The sequence below is a fragment of the Oncorhynchus kisutch genome, linkage group LG16 (assembly GCF_002021735.2).
Source record: "Oncorhynchus kisutch isolate 150728-3 linkage group LG16, Okis_V2, whole genome shotgun sequence".
In the NCBI taxonomy this organism is placed as follows: Eukaryota; Metazoa; Chordata; class Actinopteri; order Salmoniformes; family Salmonidae; genus Oncorhynchus; species Oncorhynchus kisutch.
This window is the reverse complement of record NC_034189.2, coordinates 45,165,360-45,184,035: the sequence shown is the minus strand read 5'-3', so window position 1 is coordinate 45,184,035 and position 18,676 is coordinate 45,165,360. Positions and strand designations below refer to the sequence as shown.

Sequence of the window (18,676 nt, the reverse complement as noted above, 5' to 3'; positions counted from 1 at the left end):
CATACCAGTGGTGTGTCTGTGTACCATACCAGTGGTGTGTCTGTGTACCATACCAGCGGTGTGTCTGTGTACCATACCAGTGGTGTTTGTCTGTGTACCATACCAGCGGTGTGTCTCTGTCTGTCTGTCTGTCTGTGTACCATATCAGTGGTGTCTGTCTGTCTGTGTACCATACCAGCGGTGTGTCTCTGTCTGTCTGTCTGTGTACCATACCAGTGGTGTCTGTCTGTCTGTGTACCAAACCAGCAATATGTTTTTACATCCATGTATTTGACATCGTAGTTGTGGGTTTGTGAACCCACCTGCCTCCTCCATATGTTCACATTCACTAACACTCTTCATCCTGCTGTGGTCGTTTTCTCTGTATCAGTCTTACGGGATATCCAGCACCACTCTGAGATGAATCCCAGGCTGTAATCCCTCTATATGGGACACATAGCTGCTGCTAACCTCTACAATACACCCTGCAGTGGTAAAGCTGGTTTATAACATACAGTGGGGCAAAAAAGTATTTAGTCAGCCACCAATTGTGCAAGTTCTCCCACTTAAAAAGATGAGAGGCCTGTAATTTTCATCATAGGTACACTTCAACTATGACAGACAAAATGAGAAAAAAAATCCAGAAAATCACATTGTAGGATTTTTTATGAATTTATTTGCAAATGATGGTGGAAAATAAGTATTTGGTCAATAACAAAAGTTTATTTCAATACTTTGTTATATACCCTTTGTTGGCAATGACAGAGGTCAAACGTTTTCTGTAAGTCTTCACAAGATTTTCACACACTGTTGCTGGTATTTTGGCCCATTCCTCCATGCAGATCTCCTCTAGAGCAGTGACGTTTTGGGGCTGTTGCTGGGCAACACGGACTTTCAACTCCCTCCCAAAATTTTCTGTGGGGTTGAGATCTGGAGACTGGCTAGGCCACTCCAGGACCTTGAAATGCTTCTTACGAAGCCACTCCTTCGTTGCCCGGGCGGTGTGTTTGGGGTCATTGTCATGCTGAAAGACCCAGCCACGTTCTTCAATGCCCTTGCTGATGGGCCATAGTGGAGTTTGGAGTGTGACTGTTTGAGGTTGTGGACAGGTGTCTTTTATACTGATAACAAGTTCAAACAGGTGCCATTAATACAGGTAACGAGTGGAGGACAGAGGAGCCTCTTAAACAAGAAGTTACAGGTCTGTGAGAGCCAGAAATCTTGCTTGTTTGTGACCAAATACTTATTTTCCACCATAATTTGCAAATAAATTCATAAAAATCCTACAATGTGATTTTCTGGATATTTTTTTCTCATTTTGTCTGTCATAGTTGAAGTGCACCTATGATGAAAATTACAGGCCTCTCATCTTTTTAAGTGGGAGAACTTGCACAATTGGTGGCTGACTAAATACTTTTTTGCCCCACTGTACACACACACACACACACACACACACACACACACACACACACACAGTGCCTTCAGAAAGTGTTCACATGCCTTGACAATTTCCACTTTTTTTTGTTACAATTGGGATTTGTCTTTTTTTTTATCTATACAAAATACTAATGTCAAAGTGGTAGAAAAATGGTAAATCGTAAATGGTAAATCCCTGAGCAGTTTCCTTCATCTACAGCAACTGATTTAGGAAGGACGCCTGTATCATTGTAGTGACAGGGTGTATTGATACACCATTCAAAGCATAATTAATAACTTCACCATGCTCAAAGGGATATTTTTGTTTTGTAGGGACCTTACAGATAATTGTATGTGTGGTACAGATATGGGGTAATCGTAAAAAAAATCTGTAATTTTGGAAACATTTATAAAAACAAAATTCCAATTTGACATTGTGGGGTGTTGTGTGTAGATCAGTGGCACACAATCGAAATTGTATCCATTTTAAATTCAGGCTGTGACACAACAAAATGTGGAAAAAGGTTCTAAATACTTTCTGAGGTGTGTGTGTGTGTGTGTGTGTGTGTGTGTGTGTGTGTGTGTGTGTGTGTGTGTGTGTGTGTGTGTGTGTGTGTGTGTGTATACTGTGTGTATACTGTGTGTATACTGTGTGCATGACACAAGTCATTTTTCCAACAATTGTTTACAGACAGATTATTTCACTTATAATTCACTGTATCACAATTCCAGTGGGTCAGAAGTTTACGTACACTAAATTGACTGTGCCTTTAAACAGCTTGGAATATTCCCAAAAATTGTCATGGCTTTAGAAGCTTCTGATAAGCTAATGGACATAATTTGAGTCAATTGGAGGTGTACCTGTGGATGTATTTCAAGGCCTACCTTCAAACTCAGTGCCTCTTTGCTTGACATCATGGGAAAATGAAAAGAAATCAGCCAAGACCTCAGAAAAAAATTTGTAGACCTCCACAAGTCTGGTTCATCCTTGGGTGCAATTTCCAAATGCCTGAAGGTACCACGTTCATCTGTACAAACAATAGTACGCAAGTATAAACACAATGGGACCACGCTGCTGTCATACCGCTCAGGAAGGAGAAGCATTCTGCCTCCTAGAGATGAACGTACTTTGGTGCAAAGAGTGCAAATCAATCCCAGAACAACAGCAAAGAATCTTGTGACAATGCTGGAGGAAACGTATCTATATCCACAGTAAAATGAGTCCTATATACTGAAAGGCCGCTCAGCAAGGAAGAAGCCACTGCTCCAAAACCGCCATAAAAAAGCCAGACTACGGTTTGCAACTGCACATGGGGACAAAGATCGTGCTTTTTGTAGAAATGTCCTCTGGTCTGATGAAACAAAAAATAGAACTGTTTGGCCATAATGACCATCGTTATGTTTGGAGGAAAAAGGGGGATGCTTTCAAAAAGGGGGATGCTTTCAAAAAGGGGGATGCTGTCGAAGAACAGCATTCCAACTGTGAAGCACGGTGGTGGCAGCATCATGTTGTGGGGGTGCTTTGCTGCAGGAGGGACTGGTGCACTTCACGAAATAGATGGCATCATGAGGGAGGGAAATGATGTGGATATATTGAAGCAACATCTCAAGGCATCAGTCAGGAAGTTAAAGCTTGGTCGCAAATGGGTCTTCCAAATGGACAATGACCCCAAGCATACTTCCAAAGTTGTGGCAAAATGGCTTAAGGACAGCAAATTCAAGCTATTGGAGTGGCCATCCACAAAGCCCTGACCTTAATCCTATAGAAAATGTGTGGGCAGAACTGAAAAAGTGTGTGAGCACGGAGGCCTACAAACCTGACTCAGTTACACCAGCTCTGTCAGGAGGAATGGGCCAAAATTCACCCAACTTATTGTGGGAAGCTTGTGGAAGGCTACCCAAAACGTTTGACCCAAGTTAAACAATTGAAAGGCAATGCTACCAAATACCAATTGAGTATATGTAAACTTCTGACCCATATATAGATATATATATTACATACATACTGCACTGCGATGAGGGAGAGTGTATATATCCATAATGTCCTGTCACTTAGCCTGACATTTCCTCTGCGTCAGCACTAGGTGTGTAAAGTGGAATACCTCCACCTCCATGTCACTGCTGTTAGGACGTCCCATGTGATGACTATTTCTTTCTGTCTCCTCACTCTCTCTCTCCTACTTACTCTTCCATGTGGAACGGTACACAGCAGTAGACCTTTCTCGTGGTGTAGTATCAATAGGGGAATAAGGAGGAGGAGAGGTTAGTAGAGAGGACTGTGTCTGTCTACAGAGGGGGACAGTAGCCTCAGTGTGCTTCCTGGTTGCCCCGGGGGGGAATCGGAAGCACGTGGTACTCCCTCCCTCCCTGACTCAGTCTGCAACAGTTAAGTTAGCGCCCTGCTCTTCTTAACAAATGACACGAGACCCGGGGAGGAGGAGAGGGGGAGGAGAAGGGGAAGAGAGGGGTGGAGAGAAAGATGTAAAGGGAGAGAGAGCCCTTTGAATTGAATAGCTTTGAGACAGGATTCAGTGTTAAATAAGAGGAGGCGGGGGATAGTGTTTCTAGAGCGAGGGAACTGTAGACTAGTCAGTTGAGCCGTGAGGAATGACCCTGTACTGCTGTAGGCCTGTGAAAAGCTGTTCGCATCTGCTGCTGTTCTCAGTAGGCCGAATGCAGTTACAATGCAGAGGAACTGGGGTCTGACTGTGTCTCAGCAGTGTACTAACAGGGCTTGATTGGATCAGTAGGCTACAATAAGCTACAGCAGAAAATTATCCCTGGCATTTCTAGATCAAAACCCTAACGGTCAACCTGGACCTGTGTAAAGGCACGTAAACAAAATGGATATTGTGTAGCTGGCTAATCAGCACTGGTACATTGATCACTTGACGACATGTCTGCATTGCCAATGGCTTAGAGATGGGTTCAGGCCATACTCAGTTGCTATGTAATGAATTGCTGAAGCACAAGAATAGAACGCATCTAAAAAGTCTCAACTGGTGAAATATTGCTGTCTTTGAGAGGTAAGACATGGCATGTTGTGCCGGGACATGACGTCCATGCTGCAGCATCAATAGGAAGTAGTCTCTCTCTCTACCTCAGCGCCTCTCTCCCAGCAGCGCTGTGAGGTTCTGTTCTGTGTTTATTTGCAGAGCCTAGGCAGCAGGGATATGGCCCTGTGTTCAGGGGGGCGGGTAATGATAACATGATGGTTCAAAGTAACTCTCTCACACACACACACACACACACACACACACACACACACACACACACACACACACACACACACACACACACATATATCTCAAGGGAAAAAAGTAACATCCTTTTTTCAGGACCCTGTCTTTCAAAGATAATTTGTAAAAATCCAAGTAACTTCACAGATCTTCATTTGTAAAGGGTTTAAACACGGTTTTCCATGCTTGTTCAATGAACCATAAACAATTAATGAACATGCACCTGTGGAATGGTCATTAAGACACTAACAGCTTACAGACAATTATGTTATGAATCACAGTTATGAAAACTTAGGACACTAAAGAGGCCTTTCTACTGACTGAAAAACACCAAAAGAAAGATGCCCAGGTTCCCTGCTCATCTGCGTGAACATGCCTTAGGCATGCAGCAAGGAGGCATGAGGACTGCAGATGTGGCCAGGGCAATAAATTGCAATGTCTGTACTGTGAGACGCCTAAGACGGCGCTACAGGGAGACAGGATGGACAGCTGATTGTCCTCACAGTGGCAGACCATGTGTAACAACACCTGCACACCTGCGGGACAGGTACAGGATGGCAACAACAACTGCCCGAGTTACACCAGGAACGCACAATCCCTCCATCAGTGCTCAAACTGTCCGCAATAGGCTGAGAGAGGCTGGACTGAGGGCTTGTAGGCCTGATGTAAGGCAGGTCCTCACCAGACATCACCGGCAACAACATCACCTATGGGCACAAACCCACTGTCGCTGGACAAGACAGGACTGGCAAAACGTGCTCTTCACTGACTAGGCACGGTTTTGTCTCACCAGGGGTGGTGGTTGGATTTGCGTTTATCATCGAAGGAATGAGCGTTACACCGAGACCTGTACTCTGGAGCGGGATCGATTTGGAGGTGGAGGGTCCGTCATGGTCTGGGGCGGTGTGCCACAGCATCATCAGACTGAGCTTGTTGTCATTGTAGGCAATCTCAACGCTGTGTGTTTACAGGGAAGACATCCTCCTCCCTCATGTGGTACCCTTCCTGCAGGCTCATCCTGACATGACCCTCCAGCATGACAATGCCACCAGCCATACTGCTCGTTCTGTGTGTGATTTCCTGCAAGACAGGAATGTCAGTGTTCTGCCATGGCCAGCGAGGAGCCCGGATCTCAATCCAATTGCGCACGTCTGGGCCCTGTTGGATCGGAGGGTGAGGGCTAGGGCCATTCCCCCCCAGAAATGTCCGGGAACTTGCAGGTGCCTTGATGGAAGAGTGGGGTAACATCTCACAGCAAATCTGGTGCAGTCCATGTGGAGCAGATGCACTGCAGTACTTAATGCAGCTGTTGGCCACACAAGATACTGACTGTTACTTTTGATTTTGACCCCCCCTTTGTTCAGGGACACATTATTCCATTTCTGTTAGTCACATGTGTGTGGAACTTGTTCAGTTTATGTCTCAGTTGTTGAATCTTGTTATATTTATACACATTTTTACACATGTTAAGTTTGCTGAAAATAAACGCAGTGAGAGGACGTTTCTTTTTTTTCTCTCTGTGTGTGTGTGTGTCACCCCCATCTTCTCCCCTCAGTGTCAGACTTTGCAGTGTCTGGTTTTCCTGTTTTTATCGATTGTGTAAATATATATTTTTCACGGTTTATTTAACAGTTTATTTATGTTATTGATATTTTTTTTATAGTCGTGGATTTTATTAGCTGATTATTAGTTCAATTATAAAAATAAAAAACTTCTATGTCCAGGTTCCAAGTAAATCTCAAATTCTCCTTATTCTTTGTCTGTGTGTGTGCGCAGTATTCAGCGGGCAGCATTGGCCATCATAGAGAACTACTACAGAGACTTCTCTGTCCACAACCCGGCCCTGCTCACCGCCTCGAAGTCCCGGGCCGCTAAGCACCTGGCCGGCCTCAAGGTCTATAATGTGGATGGTGAGTTCCCCACAACCCCCGCTACCGGTAAGTGCATGGAGACTCCTTGGGTTTATCTATACATGTTCTCTTATCGGTCCTTTGGGCTTGATGTCTGACTCTCTCCTCTCCTCGGTTGCTCTCTAACACCCAGAGGCCTTTAAAGACAAACTGAAAGCTTACCTTTTGGACAGTAAGTTCAGTAGTTCTATAGAATAACTCTCTCACTAAAACCCTGCATCTCTGAGCACTGGCTGGACTCACTGACGAACCCGGCTCTCTCTCACTGGAGCTGCACACCAAACCAATCCCCTTGCGCACCACTTTAATCGGCATGCTTCATTGGTTTAGAGACACCGCTGTGAAATGATATAACTCATTTGTGTAGGCCACACCCAAAGCATGTGATGTCACTTTCGACGTTGACCTAGTGACTACTTATCGATGCATCTATTTACTAATGTTATACAATTTCACTTTTAGCTGAACATCTGCTTTGACTGTTTCTGATATGGAATAATACTTTTTTGAATTTGTAAAGTCAGCTCTGGGCAAGAGTGATATCTAATAGGATATCTGGAGAGAGGGAAACTAAATAAATGTGTTTGTTTGAACATGTTTAGTTTTGAAGTGAAGATGCATCATGACTACTTCATGAGTACTCACAAGAAATCTCCTGTGTTCCCCAAAAGTGTACCCCACCTCCACCCCCCACCCCCCTTGTTCTCTCGCTCATTTTTTTTTCTCTCTCTCTCTCTCTGGCTCTCTTCCTCTCTCTGGTTCTTGCTCTCTTCCTCCCTCTGGCTCTTGCTCTCTTCCTCCCTCTGGCTCTCTTCCTCCCTCTATTCTATCTCTGCCCTCCTCCTCTCCATATCCCTCCCTCTACCCTCCAGTAGCGCTCAGAGATGAGACAGCCAGCAGTGTTAAATCAATAGCTATACTGCCCGCTCTGTCACTCTCCTCTCGTTCTCCTCATTGAGGAGCTGGTCTCTGGGGAGTGTCATCACAGTAACTGCAGCAGGGACAGTAACATGGGGAAGTCTGGGAGAGAGACTGTCCTCCCTCCATTATCCATGACCAAGGTCCATCACCTAACCACTAAGCATGGTAGAGGCTGTTAGAACACACACTTCAGATGAGTTGGCAGGAGACATGGCTTTGCTGAAATGAGTCATGATACTCATAGACAGCCACCCTTAATTCCCAATGTTTAGCTTTTCAGTACTATATTTTATACTGAAATGCACATGTACAGACCCACAGGGCTCTCGCCTTTATATCAAGCAAACTGTGTTATTTTGATCACCAGGTATTTCTTCTTCATGGTATTAACCCCCAAACAAAAATATCTATTTTTCTCGTTGGTAAGTTGACAGATTCATGACCTGTCTGGCTGTGCAAACATGGCTGCCGTTTCTCAGACTGGAGAAATAGGGCATGGATATATAATGGAATTCTCCCGTCCCGAACCCCCAGCCTACCCTACATTAATACTGCAGCAGCTCCAGCCCTCTTTTAGCCCCTATTAACATGAGCCGTCGCTCTCTTGCATATTAACACTCTCATAATGACATGCGCCTGACATTCAACTTTTGAAGTTGGCCTGGGAAGTTTATTAAGACGGACACTCAGCACCGCCCAAAGACACAGAGAGGCAGAGTAGCAGAGAACCCGGAATAACTGAATGTTAAACAGTGGATGCGTGGGTGTGGTGGTTTGGAACATGCTTTTTCAACTATACAGATTTTTGTTGATGACTACAGTGTTCCGTCCTTTATGATTTTAGGTTTTACTACTATTCAAAGATGCAAAGAAGTGTTTTTTTTTATATATATATCTTTTTTAGACGTGTCTATATGTCTGTCTTACGCTGAGTATAGGGCATGTTTGTTAGTGTGGAGATATCTTGACACTCTGACTTTGCAAGATTCTGTATCAATAAAAATAATGAACACCTGTATTAAGCTAACATCCCTCTGTTGTCTGCCTCCCTAGGCCCTGGGAACAACGCAGCGACCGGATTGGCCCACTCCCAGTCTCGGGCTATGATTGCCGCTGCCGCCCGCCGCCGAGACACCAATCACAACGAGCTGTACTACGAGGAGGCGGAGCACGAGAGACGCGTCCGTAAACGCAAGGCCCGGTGAGAGACAGGTTTGGGGGGGTTTTTGGGCTGTTTGATAAATGAATGGACATATGGGGATTGTTTTAGTACGTATTTTGTGGTAAAGGAGCCGTTTGGACTTACCAACCAAACGGATACTAAAGTATGTCTCCTCTCTTTGGTTTGATATTAGATTACGGTTACATTTGAATCACTAAACAGACACTCTTATCCAGAGCAACTTGTAATTAGTGCATTCATCTTAAGATAGCTGGTGGAGAGACAGTTGTAGTAAGAATGTTTACCCTAAATACAGTACCAGTAAAAATGGACACACCTACTCATACAATGGGTTTTTCTTTATTTGTACTATTTTCTACATTGTATAATAGTAGTGAAGACATCTAAACTATGAAATAACACACATGGAATAATGTAGTAACCAAAGAAGTGTTAAACAAATCAACATTTATTCTAGATTCTTCAAAGTAGTAACCTATGCCTTGATGACAGCTTTGCACACTCTTGGCATTCTCTCAACCAGCTTCAGCTGGAATGCTTTTCGAACAGTCTTGAAGCAGGTGCTGAGCACTTGTTGGCTGATTTTCCTTCACTCTGCTGTCCAATTCATCCCAAACCATCTCAATTAGGTTGAGGTCAGGTGATTGTGGAGTCCAGGTCATCTGATGCAGCACTCAATCACTCTCCTTCTTGATCAAATAGTCCTTACACAGCCTGGAGGTGTGTTGGGTCATTGTCCTGTTGAAAACAAATTATAGTCCCACTAAGCGCTAACCAGATGGGATTGCATATCGCTGCAGAATGCTGTGGTAGCCATGCTGATTAAGTGTGCCTTGAATTCTAAATAAATCACAGACAGTGTCACCAGCAAAGCACCATCACAACATCACCTCCATGCTTTACGGTTGGAACCACACATGCGGAGTTCACCTACACTGCGTTTCACAAAGACACAGCGGTTTGAACCAAAAATCTCAAATTTGGACTCATCAGACCAAAGGACAGATTTCCACCGGTCTAATGTCTATTGCTCGTGTTTCTTGACCCAAGCAAGTCTCCTCTTCTTATTGGTGTCCTTTAGTAGTGGTCTCTTTGCAGCAATTTGACCACGAAGGCCTGTTCACACAGTCTCCTCTGAACAGTGGATGTTGAGAAGCATCTGTTACTTGAACTCTGTGAAGCATTTATTTGGGCTGCAATTTCTGAGGCTTGTAACTCTATAATGAACTTATCCTCTGCAGCAGAGGTAACTCTGGGTCTTCCTTTCCTGTGGCGGTCCTCATGAGAGCCAGTTTTATTGTAGCGCTTGATGGTTTTTGCGCCTGCATGTTATGAATCTTTCAAAGTTCTTGACATTTTCCGGATTGACTGACCTTCATGTCTTAAAGTAATGATGGACTGTCGTTTCTCTTTGCTTATTGGAGTCGTTCTTGTCATAATATGGACTCGGTCTTTTACCAAATAGGGCTGTCTTCTATATACCACCCCTACCTTGTAACAACACAACAGATTGGATCAAACACATTAAGAAGGAAAGAAATTCCACAAATGAACTTTAAACAAGGCACACCTGTTAATTGAAATGCATTCCAGGTGACTACCTCATGAAGCTGGTTGAGAGAATGCCAAGAGTGTGCAAAGCTGTCAATAAGGCGACGGGTTGCTACTTTGAAGAATCTAAAATATATTTTGATTTGTTTAACACTTTTTTGGTTACTACATGATTCCATGTGTTATTTCATAGTTTTGATGTCTTTACTATTATTCTACAATGTGGAAAATAGTCTAAATAAATAAAACCCTTGAATGAGTAGGTGTGTCCAAACTTTAGACTGGTACTGTAGTTATCAGCTAATTCGGTGCTGGTAGGAAAAGACAAGTGCAGGTATTTTTTAAATTTCTATATTATTTTTGATTTATTACTCCTATGCCATGTAAAGCCTTTTTAGATGCTTCCAAAGCCGCTGTAGTAGAAGTAAACACTCCATCATATGGGCTGAACAACCACATTGTGCCCTCCTAGACTGGTGGTGGCGGTAGAGGAGGCCTTCACACACATCAAGCGTATGCAGGAGGAGGAGCAGAAGAAAGCCCCCGGGGATGTGATGGACCCGCGCGAGGCCGCCCAGGCTATCTTCCCCTCCATGGCCCGCTCCCTGCAGAAGTACCTCCGCACCACCAGGCAGCAGCACTGCCACAGCATGGAAAGCATCCAGCAGCACCTGGCCTTCTGCATCACCAACAACATGACGCCCAAGGTGACCAAGTGTTCTCATCAGTGGAGGCTGGTGGGAGGAGAAATCGGAGGACGAGCGGATTGTAGTGGCTGGAATGGAATCGTTTGGTATTCCATTCCAGCCATTACAATGAGCCCATCCACCAACTTAAGGTGACATCACCCACTGGTTTTGACCAACTCCTTTGAGTGGCACCTTAATTGTACAGTAGTAACAAATAATGATGATATCAGGAAAGTGCTAACTCCTCTCCTCATAGGCCTTCCTGGAGAGTTACCTGAACCCCGGGCCCACCCTGCAGTACGGCCGCGAACGCTGGCTGGCCCGGCAGTGGACTCTGGTCAGCGAGGCGTCGGTCACCAGCGGCCTCAAGGAGGGTGCCATCTTCCTCCTCAAGTGCATAGACTTCAGCCTGGTGGTGACTACCAAAAGGATCCCCTACATCCAGCTTTCAGAGGAGTTCATCGACCCCAAGTCGCACAAGTTCGTCCTGCGGCTACAGTCAGAGACCTCTGTGTAGAACTGGACAACTGTTTTTACACACCTTTTTTTTGTTTTCAAAGCGGTTTTATTTTAGGTTTGCGGTTTTATTTGAGGATTTTTTACACGTTGTTACACACACGTGTTACACACACGTTGGAAAATATTGTCCTTTTTATCTATGGTTTACCTGGTTTGAGTTAATATAAAAAAATATATACACCGGTGATGAATTTGACTTGTCTTGCATGCACACACACACAGAAGATTGAACTGAACTCTGTGGAGATGGATCTATAGATGAACAATGTGTGCAGCACACAACTGCAGATGTGTCAATGTCTATGAACACCGTTGTTCCACCTCTGAAAGACTGATCAAGACGAGGAATTGTTTTAATTCCATGGCTCAAGACGGGGACATCTCACCGAGGAGTCAAATGACACTACTGTTGCTATGGACATTGCTTCATTCCCCCTCAGCTAAACCACTACAGATGGTGAACTGCCACTATTTAACTTCTGGAGAAAATGTATCTTTTAACACAAACCGTCTCAGGCCTGTCTGCTGTTCTGAAACTATAGCTACTTAATTTACTTTTTTTTTTGCGTTACATGCACATGTTCTCTACATCTGTATATTGATTATGTATAAACACATTGTGATATAATGTTGTTTAAGTCTGTGTACTGGGTCAATCTCCATCCCATTTCCTTATATCCCGATCTGTGGATTTACAGAGTATGACATGAATATCAGTAGCCTTCGTTGTTAAACAAAACCCTTGTTTTAGTTGTTATAGGTGATTGTTAAATAGATATTCAAATTCAATGCCAATTTATATGATTAACCCCAAGGCTGAAGGCCTTAAATCTCCAAGGAATCTGCTAAAATCATTTTAGGCCTCAGTGTGTACTGTAGTACGGCTTATGCGTACAGCAACACTTTCCCAGGTGCAATGTCGCAATACAACAGCATGTTATACTGCAGTACATCTCGTCCACAAGCCAGCTCTCTCTCTCTCTCTCTCTCTCTGTAACAGAAGGTTATTCTGTACTATGTTATGTTATGTTATAAGTACTGCTGTCAACATGGGGGCTCAGAATGGTCCATCCATATCCCAAATGAACAGATACCAATATACACTCATGGCTGGTTTGTAAAGCAGAGCTCTTCAAATGTTTAAAACCCATAGTCGCCCATATTAGGAATCCCATAGGATCCTGATTGCTGATGTAACTCAATATTTACAGCTTCTGTAATGGATCTCGTTCCACTTTTCAATTTTAAATGGGACGTTCACACTTCCCAGCTTAGTCATATTTTGATAATGAGTCCATTTAGGAACTTCTATTTGCTGAAACTTGACAGCTACCTTTTTATAAAGCAACACATTCATGCCCCGCATATATCTCTTCTCAGGGTTCAGGCTTTAACATCTATCACACTTACTTTGCCTGATAGAGCACTCCGCGAGAGAAAATGCACAGATACAACTAATGTATGACACTGATTTGGACCACAGCCTCAATCTGCCTGTGTACCTTGTACACGGTACGTAGAACTCTATTCTGCAGCTATTACTATTTAAGGTCTAAGCGGTTAATTAAGCTAATCGCCTCTTGAGATGGTGAGTACGGTACTAGGGGGTGAAGAGGAGCCTCCCTTGTAACTCACCCGTCTGGCTAGTCTTCTTTTACAATGTCATCAAGCGAGATATCATGTTGAGCCGTGAATCTGGGGACCTGATAGCTTTGAGGATGAACATAAAAATCCCGAATGACATCAGAATCCTATATTCTCCCCTAGTGAATGTGGGTGGCAGATTGAGATCCATCCAGAATGAGTTGCTTCAGAGGTGATCAGGATCCTATCTACGTAAAAACCTCATAAATCCCCATGTAGAATGGGCTTCTGGCTTGTAGAGGTCCTCCACGGTATTACAGCTCTGCGTGTCATTCCTAAAAAAAAAACTGCCCGTCAGCGCCCCCTGGCAGACAAACCAGACGGTGTCAGACTTTGGTATGGCAAGGGGGTTACTGTTGATGGGTGCCGAAACATTCACAAACAAACGCATGATGCCCGTGTCCAGTTATAGACAAACCATTTTTACCGATTAGCATGTGGCTCATAAAAGCCACTTGGAAATGCAACTCTCTTTGTTTTCTCGTCATGAAAACAAACATATTTTTATACTTATAGCACGGAGTCTTTTGTACCCATAATTGATGGACTTTGTATGAACCCCAACTCCTGTGACTGTGCCTCTTGTCTTTACACTGTATGTATTTATGTAGCCATTCCCTTATCACATGCTCAGCGATCCCTGTATTGACTGCAGGTTGACGTTTATTGGGATTAGTCTTGCCTTGGAGGCAGAACTGAGCGATTTCCACTAGATGTGCCAGCGGAAAAGTCCAAATTTGATGTATGGCAAAAATTCATGAAAACAAAAATGTGCTTTTAGTGTTCGCGGTGTGGTTACGAGCAGGACTTTGGCTGTGCCAGGTTGTGACCACTCTGTAGAGCTGCCTCCAGTACACGAGTCTTCCCAATAAATGCTAACCTGCGTATTGACCTCTGTCATGTTTTGCTGGCCTGCTCACAGATCTGTTTGTGCTGTTACTACCAGGTTCTGCTAACCTGGCAGTAACTGATCTGCGACCAGGCTAAAGGTTAGCCAGGTTGCACCCATACTGTAGAACTCTGCTTGTTACTGACCTGACATCGCATTGTAACCAATGTGTAAATTTCACTATACAACAGGCATTTGTGTAAAATAAACATTTGTATGAACATTCGTTAACTGGCTTCTAAGAAAGACTTTTTCAAGCATTCCATTGAAATTATATTTTTTGAGGACCATACAACTGTATCCTAAGCATGTCTGTGGTCCTGTGGTGGTTATAGGTAACACATTGAGTGCCATTGGTACTAAGAAATCACTTGTATTGACTGTCACCCAGGCATAGAAAGTGAAATGACCATGACTTGTTGCCTCTTCTGTGAAGGCTCAATGAGGAGCTGTCAGTGTGTGTAATTGTCTAGACTCGAGTTCCACTACTTTATAAATGAATACAGTGCAGCCAGACTAACCACAAGTACCACAGCGTGTTGTTATGACCTATTAACATGTCAAAACCCAATTTTAAACATTCTGCTCTGTCATCGCCCATTAACAGTTTGATCCTGCTATATGAGCCAAATGTCAGCTTTTTGGGTTATTTTGGGGCTGGCTGGTTGTTGTCATGGTGCCCATAGTAATTGGCTTGCTGTCAGGCTCTCAGTGGGGCGCCACACAGCCTTGTGGGTAAATGAATGTGTGCAGCGGCGACGCACGCAACCTCATCCCCCGAAAACTAGCTGCGGGCCCACCTGTCACTACTCATCTATCACCGGTTTAATCCTCGTTTCTCCTTCGCTCTCCAGAAGAGCCACAGAAATACATTGTTAGAGTGGGGAGAGGAAATGAGAAGCATTTGCATCTAAATGGAATGTTTTTTTTCCTCATACTTTCCCTCGTTTGGTTTTGTAATGACTTGGTGATGTGTGCTGGCCTGGCTGTGTGCAGACCGACTGAAGCAGAGGGGAGAGATCAGTGGTATTTTGTTCTCACAGCCTGCTCTGAGTCGGGCCTTTTGGGCTCTGCTGAACAAGATCAGTTCTGGGTAGGGCAGATCTATAGTACTACCCTGTGCTCACAGAGTCTGACAAAGCTCTCCTGACCAAGGTGCTTGACTCTGAAACACATCAGTAATACGTACCGAAAGGTCCAATGCATCTGTTGTTATCACAATATCAAATCATTTCTGGGTAACAATTAAGTACCTTACTTTGATTGTTTTCAATTAAAATGGTCTGAAAGAAACAAAAATAGCTTCTTATCAAAGGGAAATTTCTCAAGCAAGAATTTAGCTGGGACTGTCTTGAAGTAGTCTGAGAGGGGAGGGGAACCGGAAAATGAGCTGTTATTGGCAGAGGTTGGAAACTCTTTCTTATTGGTCCCTTAAATGAGAATTTTGCTTTTTCACAACCAAATCTGTTTTTTTTTTAATGTAAATTCCATGTTTTATTTATTTATTTATTTATTTTATTTTACCTTTATTTAACCAGGTAGGCAAGTTGAGAACAAGTTCTCTATAAAATTGCGACCTGGCCAAGATAAAGCAAAGCAGTTCGACAGATAAAACGACACAGAGTTACACATGGAGTAAAAACAAACATACAGTCAATAATGCAGTATAAACAAGTCTATATACAATGTGAGGTGAGAAGGGAGGTAAAGGCAAAAAAGGCCATGATGGCAAAGTAAATACAATATAGCAAGTAAAATACTGGAATGGTAGTTTTGCAATGGAAGAATGTGCAAAGTAGAAATAAAAAATAATGGGGTGCAAAGGAGCAAAATAAATAAATAAATAAAAATTAAATACAGTTGGGAAAGAGGTAGTTGTTTGGGCTAAATTATAGGTGGGCTATGTACAGGTGCAGTAATCTGTGAGCTGCTCTGACAGTTGGTGCTTAAAGCTAGTGAGGGAGATAAGTGTTTCCAGTTTCAGAGATTTTTGTAGTTCGTTCCAGTCATTGGCAGCAGAGAACTGGAAGGAGAGGCGGCCAAAGAAAGAATTGGTTTTGGGGGTGACTAGAGAGATATACCTGCTGGAGCGTGTGCTACAGGTGGGAGATGCTATGGTGACCAGCGAGCTGAGATAAGGGGGGACTTTACCTAGCAGGGTCTTGTAGATGACATGGAGCCAGTGGGTTTGGCGACGAGTATGAAGCGAGGGCCAGCCAACGAGAGCGTACAGGTCGCAATGGTGGGTAGTATATGGGGCTTTGGTGATAAAACGGATTGCACTGTGATAGACTGCATCCAATTTGTTGAGTAGGGTATTGGAGGCTATTTTGTAAATGACATCGCCAAAGTCGAGGATTGGTAGGATAGTCAGTTTTACAAGGGTATGTTTGGCAGCATGAGTGAAGGATGCTTTGTTGCGAAATAGGAAGCCAATTCTAGATTTAACTTTGGATTGGAGATGTTTGATATGGGTCTGGAAGGAGAGTTTACAGTCTAACCAGACACCTAAGTATTTGTAGTTGTCCACGTATTCTAAGTCAGAGCCGTCCAGAGTAGTGATGTTGGACAGGCGGGTAGGTGCAGGTAGCGATCGGTTGAAGAGCATGCATTTAGTTTTACTTGTATTTAAGAGCAATTGGAGGCCACGGAAGGAGAGTTGTATGGCATTGAAGCTTGCCTGGAGGGTTGTTAACACAGTGTCCAAAGAAGGGCCGGAAGTATACAGAATGGTGTCGTCTGCGTAGAGGTGGATCAGGGACTCACCAGCAGCAAGAGCGACCTCATTGATGTATACAGAGAAGAGAGTCGGTCCAAGAATTGAACCCTGTGGCACCCCCATAGAGACTGCCAGAGGTCCGGACAGCAGACCCTCCGATTTGACACACTGAACTCTATCAGAGAAGTAGTTGGTGAACCAGGCGAGGCAATCATTTGAGAAACCAAGGCTGTCGAGTCTGCCGATGAGGATATGGTGATTGACAGAGTCGAAAGCCTTGGCCAGATCAATGAATACGGCTGCACAGTAATGTTTCTTATCGATGGCGGTTAAGATATCGTTTAGGACCTTGAGCGTGGCTGAGGTGCACCCATGACCAGCTCTGAAACCGGATTGCATAGCAGAGAAGGTATGGTGAGATTCGAAATGGTCGGTAATCTGTTTGTTGACTTGGCTTTCGAAGACCTTAGAAAGGCACGGTAGGATAGATATAGGTCTGTAGCAGTTTGGGTCAAGAGTGTCCCCCCCTTTGAAGAGGGGGATGACCGCAGCTGCTTTCCAATCTTTGGGAATCTCAGACGACACGAAAGAGAGGTTGAACAGGCTAGTAATAGGGGTGGCAACAATTTCGGCAGATAATTTTAGGAAGAAAGGGTCCAGATTGTCTAGCCCGGCTGATTTGTAGGGGTCCAGATTTTGCAGCTCTTTCAGAACATCAGCTGAATAGATTTGGGAGAAGGAGAAATGGGGAAGGCTTGGGCGAGTTGCTGTTGGGGGTGCAGTGCTGTTGTCCGGGGTAGGAGTAGCCAGGTGGAAAGCATGGCCAGCCGTAGAAAAATGCTTTTTGAAATTCTCAATTATGGTGGATTTATCAGTGGTGACAGTGTTTCCTATCTTCAGTGCAGTGGGCAGCTGGGAGGAGGTGTTCTTATTCTCCATGGACTTTACAGTGTCCCAGAACTTTTTTGAGTTAGTGTTGCAGGAAGCAAATTTCTGCTTGAAAAAGCTAGCCTTGGCTTTTCTAACTGCCTGTGTATAATGATTTCTAGCTTCCCTGAACAGCTGCATATCACGGGGGCTGTTCGATGCTAATGCAGAACGCCATAGGATGTTTTTGTGTTGGTTAAGGGCAGTCAGGTCTGGGGAGAACCAAGGGCTATATCTGTTCCTGGTTCTAAATTTCTTAAATGGGGCATGTTTATTTAAGATGGTTAGGAAGGCATTTTTAAAAAATATCCAGGCATCCTCTACTGACGGGATGAGATCAATATCCTTCCAGGATACCCCGGCCAGGTCGATTAGAAAGGCCTGCTCGCAGAAGTGTTTCAGGGAGCGTTTTACAGTGATGAGTGGAGGTCGTTTGACCGCTGACCCATTACGGATGCAGGCAATGAGGCAGTGATCGCTGAGATCTTGGTTGAAGACAGCAGAGGTGTATTTAGAGGGGAAGTTGGTTAGGATGATATCTATGAGGGTGCCCGTGTTTAAGGTTTTGGGGAGGTACCTGGTAGGTTCATTGATTATTTGTGTGAGATTGAGGGCATCAAGTTTAGATTGTAGGATGGCTGGGGTGTTAAGCATGTTCCAGTTTAGGTCGCCTAGCAGCACGAACTCTGAAGATAGATGGGGGGCAATCAGTTCACATATGGTGTCCAGAGCACAGCTGGGGGCAGAGGGTGGTCTATAGCAGGCGGCAACGGTGAGAGACTTGTTTTTAGAGAGGTGGATTTTTAAAAGTAGAAGTTCGAATTGTTTGGGTACAGACCTGGATAGTAGGACAGAACTCTGCAGGCTATCTTTGCAGTAGATTGCAACACCGCCCCCTTTGGCAGTTCTATCTTGTCTGAAAATGTTGTAGTTTGGAATTAAAATGTCTGAGTTTTTGGTGGTCTTCCTAAGCCAGGATTCAGACACAGCTAGAACATCCGGGTTGGCAGAGTGTGCTAAAGCAGTGAATAGAACAAACTTAGGGAGGAGGCTTCTAATGTTAACATGCATGAAACCAAGGCTATTACGG

General features: G+C 44.1%; 1 protein-coding gene across 2 annotated transcripts in view; it reads left to right on the top strand.

Moving 5' to 3' along the window:
• Nucleotides 1-14,171, top strand: part of LOC109879425 (vang-like protein 1) — a 45,532-nt gene extending 31,361 nt beyond the window's left edge. Inside the window, exons 6-10 of one of the 2 annotated variants that reach the window (XM_020471595.2) lie at nt 6,411-6,571; nt 6,678-6,716; nt 8,519-8,666; nt 10,672-10,906; nt 11,145-14,171. In XM_020471595.2, the coding sequence (XP_020327184.1) occupies nt 6,411-6,571; nt 6,678-6,716; nt 8,519-8,666; nt 10,672-10,906; nt 11,145-11,405 (844 nt within the window). In that variant the 3' untranslated portion in view covers nt 11,406-14,171. The remainder of the gene's footprint in view (nt 1-6,410; nt 6,572-6,677; nt 6,717-8,518; nt 8,667-10,671; nt 10,907-11,144) is intronic. The other variant, XM_020471596.2, reaches the window with a different exon arrangement.
• The last annotated feature ends 4,505 nt before the right edge of the window (nt 14,172-18,676 follow it).